Source organism: Phocoena sinus, chromosome 8 (genome assembly GCF_008692025.1).
Source record: "Phocoena sinus isolate mPhoSin1 chromosome 8, mPhoSin1.pri, whole genome shotgun sequence".
Lineage (NCBI taxonomy): Eukaryota > Metazoa > Chordata > Mammalia > Artiodactyla > Phocoenidae > Phocoena > Phocoena sinus.
Window position 1 is genome coordinate 24803433 of NC_045770.1, and position 24016 is coordinate 24827448.

Here is a 24016-nt window from a genome sequence, read left to right on the forward strand (position 1 = left end):
AATTAATTGATTAGTTCTAGTAGTTTTCTGGTGGCATGTTTAGGATTTTCCATGTATACTATTATGTCATCAGCAAACAGCGACAGTTTTACTTCTTTTCAAAATTGTATTCCTTTTATTTCATTTTCTTCTCTGATTGCTGTGGTTAGGACTTCCAAAACTATGTTGAATAAGAGTGGTGAGAGTGGACATCCTTGTCTTGTCCTGATCTTAGTGGAAATGCTTTCATTTTTTTCACCACTGGATATCATGCTTGCTCTGTGTTTGTCATATATGGTGTTTATTATGTTGAGGTAGGTGCCCTCTATGCCCATTTTTGGAGAGTTTTTTTTTATCATAAATCGGTGTTGAATTTGTCAAAAGCTTTTTCTGCATCTATTGAGATGATCATATGGTTTTTATTCCTTAATTTGTTAATGTGGTGTATCACATTGATTTATTTGCATATATGGAAGAATCCTTTGCATCTCTGGGATAAATCCCACTTGATCATGGTGTATGATCCTTTTAATGTGCTGTTGGATTCTGTTTGCTAGTATTTTGTTCAGGATTTTGCATCTATGTTCACCAGTGATATTCGTCTATAATTTTCTTTTTTTGTGATATCTTTGTCTGTTTTTTGTATAAGGGTGATGGTGGCTTCATAGAATGAACTTGAGCGTGTTTCTCCCTCTGCAATTTTTTGGAAGAGTTTGAGAAGAATCGATGTTATCTATTCTCTAAATGTTTGATAGAATTTGCCTGTGAAGCCATCTGGTCCTGTCCTTTTGTTTGTTGGAAGATTTTAAATTAGTTTCAATTTCATTACTTGTGATATGTATGTTTATATTTTCTAATTCTTCCTGGTTCAGTCTTGGAAAATTGTACCTTTCCAAGAATTTGTCCATTTCTTCGTGGTTGTCCATTTTATTAGCATATAGTTGTTTGTAGTAATCTCTTATAATCCTTTGTATTTCTACAGTGTCAGTTGTGATTTCTCCCTTTTCATTTCTAACTTTATTGATTTGCATCCTCTCCCTTTCTTCCTTGATGAGTCTGGCTAAGGGTTTATCAATTTTGCTTATCTTCTCAAAGAAACAGCTTTTAGTTTTATTGATCTTTGCTATTGTTTCTTCCTTTCTACTTCATTTATTTCTGTTCTGATCTTTATGATTTCTTTCCTTCTACTGACTTTTAGTTTTCTTTATTCTTCTTTAGTTGTTTTAAGTGTGAGGTTAGATAGTTTATTTGAGAGTTTTCTCTTTCCTTGAGGTGAGATTGAATTGCTATAAACTTCCCTCTTAGAACTGCTTTTGCTGTGTCCCATACGTTTTGGGTCGTTGTGTTTTCATTGTCATTTCTTTCTATGCATTTTTAAATTTCTTCTTTGATTTCTTCAGTGATCTCTTGGTTATTTAGTAGCACACTGTTTAGCCTCCATGTATTTGTTTTTTTTACAGTTTTTTTCCTGTAATTGATTTCTAATCTCATAGCATTGTGGTCAGAATAGGTGTTTGATATGGTTTCAATTTTCTTAAATTTTCCAAGGCTTGATTTGTGATCCAAGATATGATCTATCCTAGAGAATGTTCCATGAGCACTTATGAAGAAAGTGTATTCTGTTGATTTTGGAAGGAATGTCCTATATATATCAATTAAGTCCATCTTGTGTAATGTATCATTTAAAGCTTGTTTTTCCTTATTTATTTTTTGTTTGGATGATCTGTCCAGTGGTGAAAGTGGGGTGTTAAAATCCCCAAATACTATTGTGTAACTGTCGATTTCTCCTTTCATTGATGTTAGCATTTGCCTTATGTATTGAGGTGCTCCTATGTTGGGTGTATAAGCATTTATAAATGTTATATCTTCTTCTTGGATTGGTCCTTTGATCATTAGGTAGTGTCCCTCCTTTTCTCTTGTAACAGTCTTTATTTTAAAGTCTATTTTATCTGATACAAGTATTGCTACTCCAGCTTTCTTTTGATTTCCAGAATATCTTTTTCCATCCCTTCACTTTCAATCTGTATGTGTCCCTAGGTCTGAATTGGGTCTCTTTTAGACAGCATATGTATGGGTCTTGTTTTTGTATCCATTCAGCCAGTCTGTGTCTTTTGGTTGGGGCCTTTAATCCATTTACATTCAAGGTTATTATCGATATGTATGTTCCTATTACTATTTTCTTAATTGTCTGGGGTTTGTTTTTGTGGGTCTTTTTCTTCTCTTGTGTTTCCCACTTAGAGAAGATTCTTTAGCATTTGTTGTAAAGCTGGTTCGGTGGTGCTGAATTCACCTAGTTTTTGCTAGTCTGAAAAGCTTTTGACTTCTCCATTGAATCTGAATGAGATCATTGCTGGGTAGAGTAATCTTGGTTGTAGGTTTTTCTGTTTCATCACTTTAAGTATATCCTGCCACTCCCTTCTGGCTTGAAGAGTTTCAGCTGATAACCTTATGGGATTTTTTGTATGTTATTTTTTGTTTTTCCCTTGCTGCTTTTAATATTTTCTCTTTAATTTAATTTTTGTTAGTTTGATTAATATATGTCTTGTGTATCTCCTAGGGTTTATCCTGTATGGGACTCTGTGTTTCCTGGACTTGGGTGACTATTTCCTTTCCCATATTAGGGAAGTTTTCAACTATAATCTCTTCAAATATTTTCTCAGACTCTTTTTCTCTTCTCTTTCTGGGACCCCTATAATTCAAATATTGGTATGTGTAGTGTTGTCCCAGAGGTCTCTGAGATTGTCTTCAATTCTTTTCATTCTTTTTCTTTATTCTGGTCCTGGGCAGTTATTTCCACCATTTTGTCTTCCACCTCACTTATTCATTCTTCTGACTCAATTATCCTGTTATTGATTGCTTCTAGCGTATTTTTCATTTAAGTTATTGTGTTGTTCATCTTTCTGTTTTTTAGTTCTTCTAGATCTTTGTTAAACATTTCTTATATTTTCTCAATCTGTGCCTCCATTCTGTTTCCGAGATTCTAGATCATGTTTACTATCATTACTCTTAATTCTTTTTCATGTAGATTTCCTCTTTCCTCTTTATTTACCTGGTCTTGTGGGTTTTTACGTTGCTCCTTCATTTGTGACATATTTTTTTGCTGCCTCATTTTTTTTTTTAAGAGTGGGATTGTATTCCTGTCTTACTGGTTGTTTGGTTTGAGGCCTCCAACACTGGAGTTTGTAGGCTATTGGGTAGAGTTGGGTGTTGGTGCTGAGATGATGAACTGTGTGAGACCTTACTCTGATGAATATTCCCTGGGGTCTGAAGTTCTCTGTTAGTCCAGTGGTTCAGATTTGGAGCTCCCAATGCAGAAGCTTCTGCCTGACCCTGGGCTCATGAACCAAGATCCCACAAGCCACCTGAAGTGGCTGTAAATAACAAAGTAAAAAATAAAATTAGACTAGGAAACTAACAGACATGTTAGAAAGAATAGGCCCCATGCCCATATGTAGGGAGGGCCTATGCTTAGGACCCACAGGGCTAGAAAAGGCCCTGGGGACTGTGTGGGTAGGGGTGGGGCTTAGGCTCAAGGAACAGAAGGGACCCAGGTGCCCCCCCACCTCTGGTCTCATAGGGAAGGGGACCTCACCTGGGAGCCCAGCAGGCTGCCTGGGCTTGAGTGGGCAGGGCAATCGCACTCCTCTCCTCTCCTGCTCCTCCCAGATGGCTCGTCCTGCCTACCTCTCCTGATCTCCCCAGCCTCCCTCCTATGGCCCCAGCACCCACACGGCCTGGATGGGGCTTTGGAGGGGGTGGGAGTACCAGCAGGCTCCCTGGCTCAAGTGGGCCAGGCAATCGCCCTCTGCTCCTCTCCTGCTCTTCGCAGAGAGTCCCTCCCACCTGCCTCTCCTGATATCCCTGGCCTCAGGGACGCCAATCTTGTCTGGCCTCTAATTTTCTTCCCCCCTCAGTCCCCCTACATTCTACCGGTTCACTTTGGGGCTCCTCCCATCTCCTTGGGCATCAGAGTCTCCCACCAGTGGCTGATAAGTGCCCTAGTTGTGGGGAGACACTGACTCCACATCTTCCCACACTGCCATCTTGACTCCACCTCCCCTGCATTATTTTGATTGTCATCCTCTTGGTGCTTTCAAGCTCCTGGGTTCGTTCTAGGTTCAGACTTCAAATAACTTCTCTGATTGATCGTTGCCAAGTTGCAGCTAGGTGGTTTCTATTCAGGTAAAAATTTGGTTAGTAAGTGAAGACATTTGTTTTCTCCATCATGTAGGAGTTTGGCCACCCTGACTGACACCTTGAGAGAAGGAAACTCTTTGAGAATGGCCATCAGTGGGAGTGTGCTTCTGGGGCAGCACCAGCTTTGGCTACTGTAGGAAGCTTCTCAAGAAGCATTTGGGATGGGAGGGCAGGCCATCCACCTGGGACCTCTGTCCATATTGATGTCAATTTTGGGGGGCTGCTATAACAAAAATACTATGGAATGAGTGGCTTAAACAACTAACATTTGTTTTTCACATACTGGAGGTTGAAAAGTCCAAGATCAAGGTGCATCTTTGGTATCTGGTGAAGACACTCTTCTAGGTTTGTAGATGGCCATCTTCTCACTGTATCCTCACAGGGCAGAGAATGAGAGAGAAAGGGAGAGGGTATGGAGAGAGAGAGAGAGAGAGAGAGAGAGAAAGCTCTATCCTGTCTTTTCTTATAAGGATAAGAAAAGGCTCTTATAAGGGCTTTCTTATAAGGGCTTTAATCCAATTCATGAGGGTTTTACCCCCAAAGGCCCCACCTCCTAACTCCATCACATTGGGGGTTAGGATTTCAACACATGAATTTGCGGGGACACAAACATCCAGTCCATAACAGCCCTCCATCTTCTCCATACTAACTCCTGTTTGTGCCTCTGGGTGGATGACAACAAAACATGTAGTCCTTTGTTAGAGATGGGCACAGGGTCAAGTTATATTGACAAAGTAAGTTGAGGGAAAACAAGGGAAGTGTTTGATTTACTTCTAAACTATTAAAAATTGAGACTAAACCTCAATATCCTCTAGAGCAGTACTTCTCATTCAGTAGGTCTGGGAGGGGCCTTCAATGATTAATTTCTAACAGTGCTCATGCTGGTGGTCTAAAGACCAGACTTCAAGAAGCAAGGCAGTAGATTTTGACTATGAGGTCCATGAGACCAAGGGCACCATATTCTTTTCCATTTTTTCCCCAGACTTGCCATGGCACCTGGCACAAAAATAAATTCTCAATAAATGCTTGCTGAATCAAATTAATGTGGGACGTGGGCTACAAGGACAAATTTTATAGCTTAATTTTCTGTTAGAATAAGCTCACAGCCAAAAACCAAATAGATAAAAGCCAACCATAATTAAACATGTGTTTAGTACTTTGGAGTTTCCCAAGCCCTTTAATTAATGATAGCTTATTTGATTTCTACTCTTACAATAATCTTCTGAAAGTGAGCTGTCATTATTATTTTTCCATTGCAGATGGTAAAAGCCAAGTCGGAGAGGGTAAGTAATTGGCCTAAGGAGGCTAGCAGTACATACACTGGAATATGGGTCTTCTGCTTGCCAGTTTTTTCCTGCTGTACTCTGCATAAATAGTAAAAACTCTTGTTATCATACTGCTTGAGGCTGTTGATGTTCCTGTTCCACAGTAATTGCTACATACTTGGCACAGAAGAGCTAATACATCTAGAATTAAGTGTATGGGTGTGATATGAGATTTGGCAAAAAATAACTCACAAGCTCTCTCTGGGCTTCTAGGACAAACCAGATGCTCCTGAAGGCTCTTCTGTCTCTCAGCAAAAGAGGCTACATCCAAGCTCAGCTTCCCTGAGGACCAGAGATTTCCTTCCTCAAGGTAGCATCCCATAGACCCCAAAGTCTACAGGACAGGGCAGCTGGCAACCAGACCCAGGCTGTGTGGCTACAGAGTGTACCGATCAGATCATTCCCTCTGCCAAGGTTGCTTTCAGGTTTGCCCCCAAAGAAATGAGAACAGTAAGGGGCAGGAGCTCTCCACCTGAACCCAGACCAACAGTGTGTCACAGCACACAGGCCCTGGTGGCCTTGGGACAATGAGAAGCATTCACACCCTTTTTTCTCTTACTAATCCTTGCTTTAGAAACTTTCCTAGTAAAATCTATTCCAAACCCATGTCTTGGGATGATGTGGAATTCACTCGAGCCCTTGCATGGTAGGTGGCAATCACGAAGGGACTCCCCACCCCCACCCTCAACCCTGCCTTAACTCACCTTGCATGACAGAGGGGGTTTAACTGTTGTTTTACAAATTTAATCTCACCTTTCTCTTCTCTTTGCCACACTTTCCTAGTTGCCATCAACTTTCTTCTATAGCCTCTTTTGCAAGGCAGACCACAGTGCTAGGTACATAATAGATAAAACAATAGAAAGGTACCAAGTCAACATTTTATTTTTTGCTGCTCTACCCTGGTTTCCGTGAAGCATCCCAGGGATGTTAACAGATGACATCACACGTTAGTGTGCCTATGAGTAGTAGCATTCTGGAGACTAAGTCAAGTCAATGGGGCACAAGAATCTTGGCAGTGAAAGGAATGTTTTATTTACAAAGAGTTCACATGTTTGAAGTTCTATGAGTTTCTATTTGCACAGATACGCCCTGAGTATATCGCAGCCAGGCCCTGCAATGCCCCCCTTGCTGAGGTTTCCCACAGCGGGGCCAGAAGGAGTTACGCAGGCTTCCATTGCTCTTGTGGGGAGACAAGGATCAGGAGACAGAGATCACAATCTTATGGGAATTGTTCTTTCTGTATCAAGGAAGAAATTCTGACCAAAAATGTGGGAAGTCCTGAGGGACAGTATGGCAAGTATGAATTCATCCTAAAGACATCTGAGCAAGAAATGTTATTTGCATATAGTATATTATCACTTGGGGGGTAGGTGTGTACATGTGTTTATAATCTACACTGTACAGTACAAAATAATTCCAATTAAGTAGATAGCATAATGATTAAGTCAAGGCTTCAGGACCTGGGTTTAAGATCTTGCTATGCTATCTTATCTATCTCTATTATCTACCTATATGTATCTATCTATCTATCATCTATCTATCTATCTATCTAACATCTATCTATCTATATTACCTTTTGACCACCTTCACCCATTTGGCCCACCCCACACCTCATGCCTCTGGCAACTACCAATCTGTTCTCTGTATCTAAAAGGTTTATTTAAGATTTCACATATAAGTGAGATCATACGGTATTTGTCTTTCTCTGACTTATTTCATTGAGCATAATGCCTTCAAGTTCCATCCTTGTTGTTACAAATGGCAGGATTTTCTTCTTTCTCATGGTTGAATAATATTCCACTGTGTATATAAATACATCATGTTTTATCCATTCATCCATCAGTGGACATTTAGGTTACTCCCATGCCTTGGCTATTATAAATAATGCTGCAATGAACATGGAGGTGCATGTATCTTTTTGAGTTAGTGCTTTTCTTTCCTTTGGATAAATATCCAGAAGTGGAATTTCTGGATCTTATGGTGGTTCTTTTATTTTTTTTAGGAACCTCTGTACTGTTTTCCATAGTGGCTGCACCAATTTACATTCCCACTGACAGTGCACAAGGGTTCCCTTTTCTTCACATCCTCGCCAACACTTGTTATTTCTTGTCTTTTTGATAATAGCCATTCTAACAGGTGTGAGGTAATACCTCATTGACGTTTTCTTTCTCTTGAGACCTTTGGTAATATATTTTAAATCTCTAAGCCTGTTTGTCTAGAAAAGCAAGCATGCAATCTCATTTTGTATGTTGCTGAGGAGATGAAATAATGAAAGGAAATGGCTAGCACAGTCCTGGCACATGGCATCAGAACTCACTAAATGTTAGCTCTTAAAAAGGAATCCATACCAGTATCTTTTTCATCTTCTAGGACTTGATGTTATACTTTGTTCTGCTTTTCTGCCATTTTGTTTCTAGATTAGAGCTGTTACTTCTGTCAAGCTCCCTGAAGAGTCAGAGGCATTGCTTTGTTGGAGTACGTGTCACTACAGCTCAAAGTTTCCTAGATGTTGCTATGGGCCTAGCTGACACTTTCCTTTTTGTCTGTCTCTTTTTTTCTTCTCTCCATCTCCCATCCCCTAGCCCCACACTCCACCAACCCTGGTCCCCTCCTCATTCCTATTCAGTTTGGATGGCCCCCTATGTTTATGGATCAAGATAATTTGTGGCCATGGAGTTTGATGGCCAGGTTTTATTTCCCCATTGCTGACTTCCTACAAGCCCAGCCTGTTCAGCTGACCTTCCAGCTCAGACCAAGCCCATACCTCTGATGGGTCGTTAAGATTTTGGGTAGTATACATCAAAATGTCTATGTCCCTATGATGTACTTCTCCTGCCAGAGGTTAGAAAGTGAAGAAATTAGGTTGCATTTGTCTAATTGAGTGGTGGGTGGACGATCCCTACTTATGTCTGTCTCTTAGTCACCTAACATCTCAGTTTCCTCAAACTGTCCCAGTTCACCCTATTGTCCAAAAGAAATTATTAACAACATCCTCTTTTTCTCTCACAAGTGTCCTGGTTTGGAAGATATATCTTCCAGACCTTTCTTTTAGGTCTTGTATATATTTAAGCTTCATTTCAAATAGAAAAGATGGTACGTTACCAAATAAAAAATATTTTTTTCAGTACAATAACAAGAACTGTGAGAAGGAAAGTCAGAATGAAGTCATAATTTTCAGAAATGGTGCTTCAAAGAGTTTTCTTTCTGTAGTGCAAACTGGAATGTGTTTTTAATCATAGCAAGTAGTGTTTTGAAAAACTTGGTAGAAGCATGCTACATAATTTACATTTTAAGTGGTCAACTCTTGTTCAATGAAGTATAAGCAAACTAAAAATGCTCAAGGGAAAAACACATCACACTTTTTTTAATGCCTTGAAAGCTTCTCCTCTTTTTTTTCTTGCCTCACTTCATATTACAGGGTAGAATGCATCTTCCACAAAGAGGTGCAAATAAGAAATCTAATAATACTCAGAACTAGAAGAGCTGGCACAGCTTGTTCATCCTAAAATTGTGCAGCCATGTTAAGATACAACAGAGAGAAATCATTCAAGGAGCTGGGAGGGAAAGCTCCTAGCTTTGTTACCATCAACTATCTCTACCTGAACAGAAGAGACATGAGCTGGTATAGGTGCCACATATTATCAAGCCATGTCAGTGACACAGGACCATAGTGGATAGGAAGAGACAATACATACATGCGGCTTCAAAGGCTGTACTGAACATGGAAGAACACCTTCATACATAGCAGCTACAGCAAATTCAGGGCTCCTAAGACAGGCCATTTACTGGGTTCACAATTCTCACTTACTCTGGAGAGGAATATTTATTCTTGTCACTACTCATGGTATATATCATGCTTTAACCAACTCCTTCCCTTCCTCATTCTAAGAAAGGACACAGGGCTATAAAAGATGCAATGCAAAATCCTTCCACCTGGCATACAGCTGAAAAGGAAAGAACAGCAAAATCCCAGAGGAGCTAGAATGGACCAGGAAACAATAGGCACCTTAATGTTTTCTATATCAGCTGTCTAGCAGTAGACAAATCAGGCTTCAGAGGAAGCTGCAAAGAAAAAGCTTGATCTTATTCTTTCATTAAAGCAACACCAGGCCTCAAGATTAGTTAAATAAAAGCAGTCTCTCAGACATGACATACTGTAATTCACACCTGATTACTCTGAATGATGGCATGATTTATATTCAGCTTCAGGTTGTCTGTCTGACATTCTACCCACTCACATATCTGCATATTCAGAAGCTGTACAAGCACAAAAATATTAAAATGAAATACACTATACATTACAGTAGAATGACATGTAATTTATTCATAACTGAGTTAGGCAGTACTCAAAATTCACTTAGATAAGCAAGTGAGTACACAAACATCTAATAATACTAAAACTGATAGTCAGAAGGTATAAAATACCATGGGTATGAAATGCCATGGTAAATACTATTCAACAGACTACAATCATAATTAATTCCAAACTAAATCATGGTTTTTAAAATGATTTTAAGCAGTTTTGAAATGACTTGATTTTGTTCTCCTTCCAAGCAATTTATTTCCTCCACTGATAAAAGACAAGGTCATTAGTTTCAAGAAATATTACAGAATGACATAGCTCAGGTTCTTCTCTTGCAACACATTTTCTTGCAAATTGTTTTTTAATATTACCTCTTGACATAGACAACAAACCAGCCACCACTCAGTGCTCCAAGCAAAGATGCCTGGATCAGAACAGTGCCAGGGTGTAACTCTGAGTTCAGCAAGAGGCAGGCAGTGAAAAAGCTGTTGGAGCTTTTGCAGTGTGCATACTTCTTTTTTGAGGCTCCAAGCATCATAAACATATTTAGGCATCCAAGCCAGTAAAATTATGGGAATAAAATAGTTTGATGTCCAGATGACTATGCAACAATTACAACTGGGGGTAAATTACAATATAATTCTGTGGTACTTCAAAAAACCCCAGCACCTACCTAAATTTGCTTCTTGTTAGCCTCGTTACATTTTCATGAAGTGCAGCAGTATTTGCAAGAATGATTTGTCTTATCATGTGTCTGTTTGTATTATTTTAAAGTCATACTTTTTTGGAATGAGGTCCAAGCATGAACCTGGCTTGAAGAGCTAGCAGCTATAGTCATGAAACATCAATAAATTAAAAGGCTTTCACAGAACAAAATTCAACTAAATCTTTTACATATAAAATACAGCTAGAGAAATACAATTCTTCAACACTAAATTATGAGGGAGAGGAAGCCAATTTAAAAAAATAGAAAACTCTCTCCATACCAGGTGTCAAAGCAAGATGTAACACTGCATGATGCCACAATATGAGCAGTCACTGGATGACAGATACTGCAGAAATTGTGGTATTTGGGGATCTGGTAATTATGACGAAGATATGAAGACACTGTACTAACAGGCATGCATACGATCACTGTGTGCATTCAGTGTGTGAGCTGGGACCTAAGCAGAGATCTAACACAATAATGAGGCACTGTCCTGGGGTATCCATTAAAACCAGTGTGGGTGACTATATGTTGATTAAACCTTCCGAGGCAGCAAAATGTGGGCACAATGCCATGTCTGGATTCTGCAGCTGTTTTATGATCCTCTTGCGGAATTTCTCCCGCACACGATTAAATTCCATTATGTCCATGGGGTCCTCTTCAATCCAAAACTTATGAAACTCGTGCATCAAATAGCCTGTTAGAGATAAGACAGTGACAAGAATGCAAGGGAAAAAAATCCTTAATCATATTCAGAATGACCCTGAATGCTGAAAAAGATGTCAGACCAACTAACAGCAACCATGTCACTCAAAGACAAGATCAAAATACAGCAAACACTACTGTTAAAATTATTCTTTAAAACCAGTGCAGTGGAAGCTACCAACCTGCAAGATTTTTGCAATTGGTCCTAGAATTATTCTCACTCTGCTCAAGCAGGAAGAAAAATCAATTCTGCCATTTCTAGAATATGAGTAACAACTGGAACATATTTTGCAAGGTCGACAGTAACTACTTCATTCTTTACCTCCTGATTAAATTAACATAATGGTGTGATTTTTCAAAAGTACTCCACTCAGCCTTTTTTCTCTTGATATTTGATTTGAGTAAAGTTTTAAATTACCCTGACAAATCAAAAGAATGCATTCTGACAATCTATTATAAGACAATAAAAACTGTAAATCAACTCTGAACAATAGAGTGGTCATTAAACTATATGAAATTGCTAATAAGACATCTTTGCTCTGAAGCATAATTTTATATTCAAATAATTTTTGTCTCAAAAATGTTATGTGGATTGGGAACATTTTTGGAATAAATGTTAAATATTTGATATGAGAACCTACTTATTGTATTGTTTCCCCACTGTACCCCTCCCTCCTCATTTAGAATTGAAATGTGAATAGCTTTTTAAAAGACAATAATAAGTATTTGCATGTAGTAAAGCAAAAGCAAGCTCAAGTGTCTCTATAATAAGAAAAAAGTATTTAAGGAAATAATACTAGTTAGAAAAATGGAAACCAAACATTACACAAGTTTTAATTTGTCTTAACATTAGAAGGCAGTAGAAGATAGTTCAGAGAAGGATTCTGGAGCCAGAAACCTGGTTTAAATCCTAGCCCTTCACCTTCATGGGAAGGAGTAAGCAGTAGAGATGACAGAGGGCAGGGGAAGAGAACTTTAGAACAAACATACTCAATTCTAATAGCAAAAACAATTCAATAGCTTTTATTTTTCTGGTAACTAGCTACTTATGGGATAACATTTAACATAGTTCCATAAACAGATTTTTAAAAACCTTTATTCATATCTCACTGTAATACAAAATTAGAAATGACCTTCCTTCCTACCCCCAACACACACACTGCCAGATGTGGGTCTATTTCCACAAACTTACCTGGTTACTCATTCATTACATTTTTAAGTATGCTTGTACATCTTAAAGTATATGGTCTTTCTCTTCAACTATAGGAGGAAGGGTAGTAAGGAGAGAAAGAATTTATTTTATTTTTTCTTTGGGTTGACTCACTTCCTCTAGGCTTGGACTGCCTCTGGGCTCTCTACACACATTAACACATTTTGTTAATCTGTGTTAACACAAGTTAACATATTGACTGATTTTAACATCTCAGATGGGAACACATACCAACCCTCACCCAAATGCCTCTGGGCTACACCAACCAGGGCCCACTGTCACTGTAGTGGGAATGTGACCATATCAGAGAAGCCCCAGATCAGAGGTATCAGCAATCCCAGGAGCCATCCATCTGTCTCTGATCCATCTGATGCTTGGATTCCCTGTGGCAGCACCCAGTCTTGAACTTTTCTGGTGACAACACTAACATTAGCCTGGGCCATGAATGAAGAATCTGATTCTTTAGAGGTGCTTTCTCACACTGGGCCAAAATTTCTTGCCCCATATTTCTTGGAACAAATTCAGTCCTTCTCCAACTCAAGTATCTGAAGTGCCCTTTATGCCATGAGGTTAAGCATCCCCATTTCTTCTTACAATTTCTCATATGCCATGACTTGGAGTCTGTTTATCATCCTGGTTGTTTCAGCACACACTAACAGAAATTCTTTCCTCTCATCTCAGTATCTTATTCAGCCAAAAGAATTCAATCATCTATCCATCCTAAAGTATCCCAAGAATGGCATGAGGTACTTGTAAAAAATGAAGACCCTCCCTGATTCAACCAGACATCTCAGTTCAGTAAGATGAATCTCATGTCACTGAAGTATGAAATCCATTGATTTAGAAGATGCCCTCTTTTTAAGTTCCCTTGGTTTCTTTCTGAATGCTATAATTTTTATGGTTCTAAATAAAATCTACGATCATTTATAATTTCTTCTTCCTTGCTATATAAAATACACACATAATTTTCCTGACTTTGCTTCTGAGCTCAAATAAACATACCTGACCTGTTTTGTATATAGAGTCAGGTTTCCAATACTGATGAATTAAAAGCATCTCATTGGTACCTCATGATTAATAAGTTATTTACCCCATTGACAATAATAAGTAGGCACTGTGAAAAATACTTTAATGAGAAATTCACTTTTCCACAATGTACATTCTCACTCTAGAAGTGATCTAGGGTAGCATAGAGTTTTAGAAGAATACAGATCTCTTTGGTTTCACCCTTTTTCTACCTTACATGCAACTACAGGAAAACATTTTGAAAGGTTTAAAAGACAGGCTAGGAGAGGAGTAGAAGGGAGAGGGGTGGTTAATAATCTAACACCATTCTCCTTCCTCTGAAGGCTACAAAAGTCAAGGTGTAAATCTTGCAAACTGATTCCCTAGGACTCTCTCTATCCTGTCAGAAAAATAATTAGACACTGTATAACATGATTTTAATCAAAATGTAGAAATGGTGGCTTGGCTTCCAGAGTACATATCATAATCATAAAACTCCACTTATTTATATAACGTTACAGAGTGTTCATAAATTCATTTGGCAAATTGATCAGTTGGCCCATCTGCCAATTAACAAATATGTAACAGATACAAGAAAAAGGTAGAGTTCTTATGCTCCCCAATTCTCAGTTTCTTGGAGAGGGACCAAGGTAGACAATTTCAGATGATGATTTGCTAGCTAAGGAAGCTAACAAAATGGCATGAAGAGCAGAGGGAGGAAAGAGGGGTCAGGGTATTGCTTATAGTCTCTTATTTAATTCTTACAGCAGCTTTATGGAATAGGTAATGCAGATGAGGACATTGGGTTTAGAAGAGATACTTGAATGGTGTACAATCACACAATTATAGCTGGAAGCTGGAAGCCAGTACCTGAAATCTGCTGCCTTTTCCAGTGTACTCTCTTTTTCTGGTTCTTATTCCTACTGAATAGCTCCTTCTTTTGAAGATCAAAGAAAAGCTAATTCTTTTTTCCCTTCTTGCTATTGTACTTCCTTCTGCTCACTACACCTAACCTTACTATATTTCAATGCAGCTGCCTGTTCAGTGGAGCTTTAGATTGAATGTGATTTTCATAGCATACTGACTTGGCAGTGCAGTGCTCACTGAATAATACTGTAAAGTCAAAATGATAGACCTATTATATTCTTATATTCTTTCACCTAGATGAAATACCTGTTTGGAATAATAATTTGGCTTTCCAACCCAAGACTGCAGCATATTTGTTGTTGCTTGAATGTGTCTTGGTTTTGCTTCACTGCATTCGGTTAGTAGACTGCAGAGACACAAGGACACAGGTAATTGCAAGAATATTACAGAGAAGAGGTGCAAAACTGATCATGTCTGATAGATGAGCAACTAATTCAGAGCACAGTTTGCTTCTTCAAGAGAGGCCTGAGTCCCTCTGCCTCACCCCAATCCACAATGGGATTGCTGCTGTTTCTAAAACCTGGTGAGGGCCTTAAAAAAAAAGTAATCCCACTGCTTGCTTACTCACCCAGGTTGCAATTCTCTTGGAAGCCTATCAATTCAGGACAAGGCCAAATTTTTCCAGAGTAACTAGACTTCCTTTCTCCTGAAAAGGACACCAGCCAATATTTTTCACTCTCATCCATCCATCCATCCAACAAATATTTACTGAGCACCTATTCTGTACCAGGTTCTGTGCTGTGGATATAGTCATGAACAAAATAAATATTCCTGTTCTTATATGTCAATTCCTATGATTCTAACTTTGATTCTCTCCTGCAAGAGCTCCCCACTGTATGGCTCTGATTTTCTCCTTAATGCTAATGAACCCCAAATCTGCCCTTGTAATTCTTCAGAGCTCCACAACCTTGTATTAGAGTGCCCACTATTCATTAGAATGCCAACTATTGCCCAAAAGGAACCCACCTCTGGTATACCTAAAACTAAACTCATTCTATTTTCCCTCAGAATTGCTTCCCTGGCTTCCCTAAGGAACATGGTAACTATAGAATAGGGTAAGTACAAGGGGTAGAAAAATAAAGCAAGTGGTCCTATTTATCTACGTTTATGGTCTTTCAAATGGCTTACAAAACTCTTTCAAGATATCCCCTTCCCCATTCCTGCTCTTACTACTGTCATCTCTAGACACCCCTCCCCCCACCCCAAATCCTATGCTCTATTCCTTGAATCCACCACACTGTTTGTCTTGTGGCCTTTGCCTGTGCTACTCCCTCTTGCTGGACCACTAGGCCACCACTGCTATATTTCCTGCTACTTATTTTTCACTTCTCATGGAAAATGGAATTTGCTTTAGAAAGCTTTCCCTAATGTCCAGACTGAGATTTTACTTCTTCAATAACAAAATTCTTCCCACCGTGTTTTATTTGTTTAGATGTCTGTCTTCCTTAACACAGAATCTGATCTGTAGTAAAACCTCAATATTATCTGCTGGAAATGGTCAGAATTGTTACAAGAGTAAATATAATCATCTAGTTGTCAGAGTAGGAGCTGTAATCACAAATGTAGGGAACTTACATTTTCCATTAACAAGTCATAAAGAGGTATATATTTTAAAATTTGCTTTTTCATTCAACTTATACATAATTTATTTTATTTACTTTTTATTGATGTATAGTTGATTTACAATGTTGTGTTAATTTCAGGTGTACAGCATGATTCAGTTATACATATGTATGTCTATTCTTTTTCATATTCATATTATAGTTCTCTGTGCTATACAGTAGGTCCTTCTTGGTTATCTATATTATATATAGTCGCGGGTATATGTTAATCCCAACCTCCTAATTTATCCCTCCCCACCTTTCCCCTTTGGTAACAATAAGTGTGTTTTCCATGTCTGTGGTCAGTCTATCTCTGTTTCGTAAAAAGTTCATTTGTATTTTTTTGTTGTTGTTAGATTCCACATATAAGCAATATCATATGATATTTGTCTTTCTCTGGCTTACTTCATTTAGTATGATAATATCTAGGTCCATCCATGTTGCTGCAAAGGGCATTATTTCCTTCTTTTTTATGACTGAGTAATATTCCAGTGTGTGTGTGTGTGTGTGTGTGTGTGTGTGTGTATACATATATATATATATATATATATATATATATATATCACTTCTTTATCCATTCATCAGTTGGTGGACATTTAGGTTGCTTCCATGTCTTGGCTATTGTAAATAGTGCTGCAATGCACATTGGGGTGCATGTATCTTTTCAAATTATAGTTTTCTGTGGATATATGCCAAGGAGTGGGATTGCTGGGTCATATGGCAGCCCTATTTTTAGTTTCTTAAGCAACCTCCATACTGCTCTCCACAGTGGCTGTACCAACTTACATTCCCACCAGCAGTGTAGGAGGGTTCCCTTTTCTTCACATCCTCTCCAACATTTATAATTTGTAGAGTTTTTGATGATGGCCATTCTGACCAGAGTGAGGTGATACCTCACTGTAGTTTGATTTGTATTTCTCTAATAATTAGTTATGTTGAGCATCAAATTATACATAGAGTCAAATAGTTTAATAAGTCTTGTTACAAGGAGCAAACAAAAACCCAGCAACACTTCCTGTCCTAATTCCTGCTTCCTTAAAGCAGCATTTCAACTGTTCCAGCTGATTCTTTGATTATTGACCTCCATAGCGCTAAATAACATATTTTCCATTGCTTGATTTTTTGACTTCCCTCATCTCAAAGATTCTCTTCTCTTTCCTCTCCTGTCCTTTCCCTTCCCCTCCCCTCTTCTCCTCTCCCCCCCCCCCCCTTCCCCTCTTCTCTTCTCTTCTCTTTTATTCTCTCATAGATTTCCTGCTTTCTGTACCTCACTTATTCCTCTTAGGATTACTCTCTTATTTTATGGAAAAATATCCTTCAAGAGCTTCCTTATAAAGGTACAAGAAGGTAAAATGTTTAAGACTTTGCAATCAAAAAATTTTGTTTATTCTACTCCACACTTAATTGGTAAGTTGGACTGGGTATAGAATTCAAAATTGGAAATCACATTCCCTTAGATTTTAAATAATATTTGCTTAAATTTTTGAAGACATTATTCCACTCTCTTCTAGAATACAGTGTTGCTGTTGAGAAATCCAATGTCATCTTGACTCCCAATTCTTTATGTGACAGATTTGGAAATTCTTAAAATCATCTCTTTCCTATGTATTAAAATTTCACAATGATATGGACCTGAGTGTGAATCCATTTTAATCTATTATCCTGGTGCTTACTAGTTTAAATATGAAAAGTCATCCTTCAATTCTGAAAATTTTTCTTGATTTATTTGTTTGATCCCCCCCACCCCCTTAGTTTCACTGTTCTTTTTTCTGGCACTCCTTTTATAAGACTTTTAAGAATGGTCCTTTAATTTCTCAACCTTTATTTTATATTTTTCATCTATACTTTCTGTTCTACTTTCTGGAAGTTTTCAGCTTTATCTTCTAATCCTTCTTGGAGATTTCATTCCTGTTATCTGATTTTTAATTTCTAAGAACACTCTTTTATTCTCTGAATGCTCTTTCTATGGCACCTTGTTCTTGTTTCATAGTAGCAATTTCTTCTCTTATCTCTTGGGGATATTAATGATACGTATTTTTGAAGTTTTCTTCTCTCTGCATGGTTTCTGTTTCTTTATAGTGGCTTTATTTCTGCCTGTTTTAGACCCTCTTTCATGTTTGAGGCTTTCCTTACTGTTCTTGTTATCTAGGGCTGCTTAAGAAATTATTCCAAAATTCAGTGGCTTAAAAAAACCATTTTATTATTCTCATGAATTCAGTGGGTTTGGAATTCAGAAAGGGTAGAGGAGGGACGGATCCACAATGCCTGGAATATCAACTAGGAAGATCTGAAGGTTGGGGGTGACTTGACAGCTGGTGGCAGGAATCATTTAGAGGCATCTTCACTCACAGGTCTAGTGGTAGATGCTATCAGCTGGGATCTCATCTGGGGCTGTCAGTCAGATTACCTACATATGATTGCTCTGTATGTCCTGGACTTTTTCACAACACAGAGGAATCAGATACCTTACATGGTGGCTTATGCTTCCAAAGGCAGCTCAATCCCTGATCTTCAGATCAAAGCCTTTTCTTTAAAAAAATTTTTTTTTATTGATGTATAATTGTTATGTTGTGTTAATTTCTGCTGTACAGCGAAGTGATTCAGTTATACATACATATATATATATACACATTCTTATTTTAATATTCTTTTCCATTATGGTTTATCATAGGATATTGAATATAGTTCCCCATGCTATACAGTAGGACCTTGTTGTTTACCATTCTGTATATAATAGCTAACATCTGCTAACCCCAACCTCCCACTCCATTCCTCCCCCAACTCCCTCTTCCTTGGCAAACACAAGTCTGTTCTCTATGTCCATGAGTTTGTTTCTGTTTCATAAGTAGGTTCATTTGTGTCATATTTTAGATTCCACATATAAGTGATATCATATGGTATTTGTCTTTCTCTTTCTGACTTCACTTAGTATGATAATTTCTAGTTGCATCCATGTTGCTGCAAATGGCATTATTTCATTCTTTTTTATGGCTGAGTAGTATTTCATTGTATACATGTACCACATCTTCTTTATCCACAGATGAAATACTTTTCTCATGTAGCCCTAAAAGTCACATAGTGTCAAATCTGCTCATTCTCTTGGTCAACCAACTGGTCAGCCCAGTTGGGCTGGGTAAGAGGAACAAAAAAATCTACCTTTTAATGGGAAGAGTATCAAAGAATTTGAGGACATGGTTTTTTTTTTTTTTTTTTATGCGTTACGCGGGCCTCTCACTGTTGTGGCCTCTCCCGTTGTGGAGGACAGGCTCCAGACGCGCAGGCTCAGCGGCCATGGCTCACGGGCCCAGCCGCTCCGCGGCATGTGGGATCCTCCCAGACCGGGGCACGAACCCGTGTCCCCTGCATCGGCAGGCGGACTCTCAACCACTGCGCCACCAGGGAAGCCCAGAGGACATGTTTTTAACCATCACACTCAAACATCTGGTAATACTTGGCTACCTGTAAATATTTTTTACTAAATAAAAAGCCAACTGGATTAAAAGTTGATTGGAAGCTCTGAGCAGGTAGGTAGGGTTTGTTGATGGTGAGCATGACTGTAGAGTGATATGACTGGGCTGCTTCACTGGGGAGACCCAGAGGTCAGCATCTTCAGCTATTTTCTCTTTGGGATGTTCAGATTTCAGAGAAGGCCCTTGTCAGTCTCTTGCCAAAGTGGTAGGAATTGGGTAGGAGAAGGAGCCTGAGTCTCAGTCTTCATCATCACTTTCAGTATGGTTTGCCATCAGCTGTACCTGATTCTCATCAGACCAGAGACCCTTTATTTTTCTCTCCCTGTAAAGTACACCAGCCTCTGCTGAGGAGGGGGAAGGACAGAAGCTGTCTCCTAGAGAAGGAGATTTAGGCCTCTAGGAGCTTCTTAACGTATTTTCAAGCAATCTTGCTATTTTTGGTCTTATTATGTTAACCCTCATTTCTTTTTTTTTTGCAGTACGTGGGTCTCTCACTGCAAAAAGGCCTCTTTTTTTTGGCCTTTGCTGAAAGGCCAAAAAGTGGCCTCTCCCGTTGCAGAGCCTGTGCTCTGGACACGCAGGCTCAGCGGCCATGGCTCACGGGCCCAGCCGCTCCGCGGCATGTGGGATCTTCCTGGACCGGGGCACGAACCTGTGTGCCCTGCATCGGCAGGCGGACTCTCAACCACTGCGCCACCAGGGAAGCCCAACCCTTATTTCTGAGATATATAATGCTGCCAATTCTTGAACCTTTTGGGGAGTCCTGTGGAATAAATCAGGTTGCTTCTTACCTTTCCATGCCACCTGTTAAGGATTTGCTCTCTTAAGACTACTAAATCATTTACCACTTAATCTGTTTTCCAGCTTTCAAAATGAGATTTTCGTGCTTTGTTTCTGATTTTTATCCTTGTGGGTTTATGTTTTCTTAGAAAAATCCCTTTCTATTAACTTTAGTGTAATTTCAGAAGGGAGCATAATGCATACACTAATTATGTCATCTTTAACTGGAAGTCCTGCTTAAGCAGATGTAAAAGAAGACAGAATCCTAGATAACATAATCACTTTTAATTTAGGAATTTAGATAAAGTAAATGGCTGTTAACTTGTGACTTTATCACATTTTAAAATTGAACTGCGGAACAACACTCTCCTGTGGTAGATTTGGGGTGGAATGATTGTATCTTAACCATACTTAGAAAGAGTGGCAGACCTGTTTAGCACATAACAGCAGAAGAAAGCCTGAAAGAAACATGAGAAGAATTTTGAAATTTTCTTGCTAAGAAAGCTCAGGTACGAGGCCCTCAGTGCAGTAAGCATGGTTTAAATGGTTTAAAAGACATTTCTCCTTTAAATTGCTTAGATTGCTTGAAGACTTGGTAGACTACCATTCTATGTTCCTCCAAACCAGTTTATGTCTGGCCAGCAAGGATTATAGTGACACACAGCTACATTTTAGGATTCTGCCTCTAAAATTAGAGAATAGCATCTCAGGATTCTACTAAATGGTCTCGTTCTTTATCTTCTGAAACCTCAGCACAACTGCCACCCCAAAGGATACCCCTCAGGCAAGGACAACATAAGGCTCTGGTTCAGGGTCAAAAATACTTCCCTCTATTAGCACCTACACTTAGAAAGGGCTGCAAACACTACCCTCTGTAGCACTAGTAGTGGTAGCAGTAAAAGTAATACCAATGACAACTCTACCACCATCTATATCACCCATTAAACCACCACCTTCTCTTTCTAATGTTCACGGAGCACTACTATGGGACTAGCTAATAAAAAGCCTTTTTATCCTCATCTCATTTTACCTCCATAGCAGCTCTATGAGGAAAAGACTCATTTTATAGATGAGATAGCTGAGGCTTAGAGATGGTAGTTAACGTAGATCTGAGAGTCAACTCAGGCTGTCTTCAGAGCCTGCACTCTTAAGTGTCATGCCATGCTGGATCAGAGGAAGAAAGACATCTCTGATGTCTTTAAGTCAGATGGGAAGTTGATACATTGATACTTATTAGGCAAGAGCTGGGAACGAGGAAATATTCATGATGCCTGAAAATATGTGTAGGTTGTGAATGAGAAAACAAAATCATAACCAAAGGAGGAAGTTCGAAGGCTCCAATGCAGCCAAATCACAAAGATCTCTCAGCTTCAACCCTTGTCTAGAGTGTTCTATAGAAACCTATGTCAATAATTAAGCAACAGGACACTTACAGAATGTTTGCTGGAAGTGAGATAATGTTGGAGCTTCTGGAGCGATGTTGTAGAAATGAGTTTTTAGAGCTCCACTCACCAGTAGATTATATGCCAGATCAGTTATATTGATGCCCACAATTGCAAACGAGTACCTGTAAAGTGCAAGCCACACCAACTGTATATCACATGTGAGAAGTAAGCATTTCAAAAAATGATAATTTGATATTTAAATTGCTATTATCAGAGTGTCAGATTTCCCCTCTCTCCCCAACTTATCAAAACCCTGAATCTTATAAATTACCAGAAAATTTTAATAATATATGCCAAGAGAATTGAGAGTTCATATGCTTTGACTTGGTAATGCCATTCCCAAATATATGAGAGAAAAAAACAGAAAATGGCAAAGCTTGATATACAATAATAGTCATTATAGCATTATTTATATGGCAAAGACATGTAAACTATTCATATATCCTAAAGAAGATGATTGATGAAATAAATTATGGTAATCTCATATAACATATTACAACTAGTAAAAACCATACTTCTAAAGATTATTTAAGCAGGATATAAAACATTGTGTATAGAACAAACCAAGTTTTATTATACACACAAATGTGTAGAAAAACTAGAGTGAAATGCCACAAAATATTAATATGGGTATATTAGAGTAATATGATTATGGTGATTTTTTTTGTTTACTTTCCTATATTTTTGAAATTTTCTATAATAAATCTTATATTACCTTTAAAATGAGGAAAAATTTAACTAGTATCTTAACACCCAGGGTATATTTTCTAGTCCATTTTCTACATGTCTATCTAAAATTAAGTGAAACTGAGTTCTTAAGTCCTCTCTGGTATTATAAATCCAGCACATAAAAAAAAGGAGTTCTTTGCTCAGAAATATTTTTGGATGAAATGGGGCATTATAAAAAAAGACCTTCTAAAGTAAACTTTTAACTAATAGCCTGATACTTGATAGAAATCCTTAAAAGCAGACTAGCAAATACAATTCCAAATTATGATTTTTGAAAATCATTTCCATACAGTTATAACTTTCTAAACTTCACCACTTGGTCACAGGCAAAGTAGTATCATATAATCATACAAGTAAATACAAAAACATATAAACAGGTCCTTTCCAAAATTCAACTGGATTATGTATTTCCATCAGGACAAGTACATTTTCATCCTTGTCATTTTTTGCAGTACTCTTCTGACAACCTTTATATATGAAGTCCCACACTCACCCAATTGCTTTATCCATCCTTTTCTTCTCCCATTCTGCTTTGCTGAATTTGCTGAATAAATGAATGAATGAGTAAATAAATAAATAAGACTTCTCTAATTGATACCTGTTCTCCTTTAATGTTTTTGTTAAAACTGTTGACTAGATGTGGGGATGTCTGTAACTCAGTTATCAAACACTAATCAATTTAAATGTTATTAACTAAAAAGCCACAATACAATTTATATGGAGCTCAGAAATGGACTTATTTAAAGCCATGCTACTTATCCCTTATTCACTATAGTACAGCAGTGAGAGACAGACCTAAAGGCCAAACTCTTTTATATTTATATATATACTCTTTTATATTATCCATTAATTATCAAATAATACTTCCTCCTCTAGCAAGATGCTACCTCAGTCATGATTCCCCACTGCATTTCGTTTGGTTTTCCCTCATGGCAATTATCCTACTCAGCCTTATTTGTGATGTCTGGCACACAGCAGATGCCAAATAAATGTTTACTGATAAATAATTGAGTTAGTGAAAAAAAGAAAGAAGGAAAGAATAAAAGGGAGAGAGGGAGGGAGGGAATAAGGGAAGGAGGAACTTAAAGGTTTTAAAAATTCTGTTCCAACAAGTGCTGTGGCATTTCCTCTGGCTAAGCTAAGACAGCTAAATCATAGTAGCTTGATTTTAATCCATTTTTATAATTTGAGTTTCTGAATAAGACTGAAGAAATGGTTCTATAATAAAAGCATTCTGAAAATACTGACTTGCATTCTATTACTTTGTGTACTTTCTTATTCCCCCTATTCTCACCCACTTCCATACTGCCAATATCTTGTAGGTAGGAACCATGTTGCACTCTTCTTTGTGGCCAATGTGAACTTTCATTCAGTGTTCTACACTACAAATTGTGGTTAGCCTTGGAATTAAATAAAATTTTAAAACTAGAGTTATTATGAACATTTAGCTTCCATCTAAGTAGGAGAAAGGAGAGTTCTTTATAAAACAGCGCAAACACTACATTAAAAGACAGATATGTAACACACACACAACACAGGCCCACAAAAACATGATGCAAAACTGTTATTTTACTATACTTACTTTCTACTCTGTAAATGACTGGCTCTAATTCAAAGTAATTGTCTTTAATTCA

General features: G+C 38.1%; 1 protein-coding gene across 1 annotated transcript in view; it reads right to left on the reverse strand.

Annotated features, from left to right (window-relative positions):
- Positions 1 to 9999: 9999 nt before the first annotated feature.
- Positions 10000 to 24016, reverse strand: part of ELMOD1 (ELMO domain containing 1) — a 110775-nt gene continuing 96758 nt past the window's right edge. Inside the window, exons 9-11 of the mRNA XM_032642136.1 lie at positions 22876 to 22926; positions 21642 to 21775; positions 10000 to 11207 (exon numbers count right to left, since the gene is read on the reverse strand). Coding sequence (XP_032498027.1) covers positions 11035 to 11207; positions 21642 to 21775; positions 22876 to 22926 — 358 coding nt within the window. The 3' untranslated portion in view covers positions 10000 to 11034. The remainder of the gene's footprint in view (positions 11208 to 21641; positions 21776 to 22875; positions 22927 to 24016) is intronic.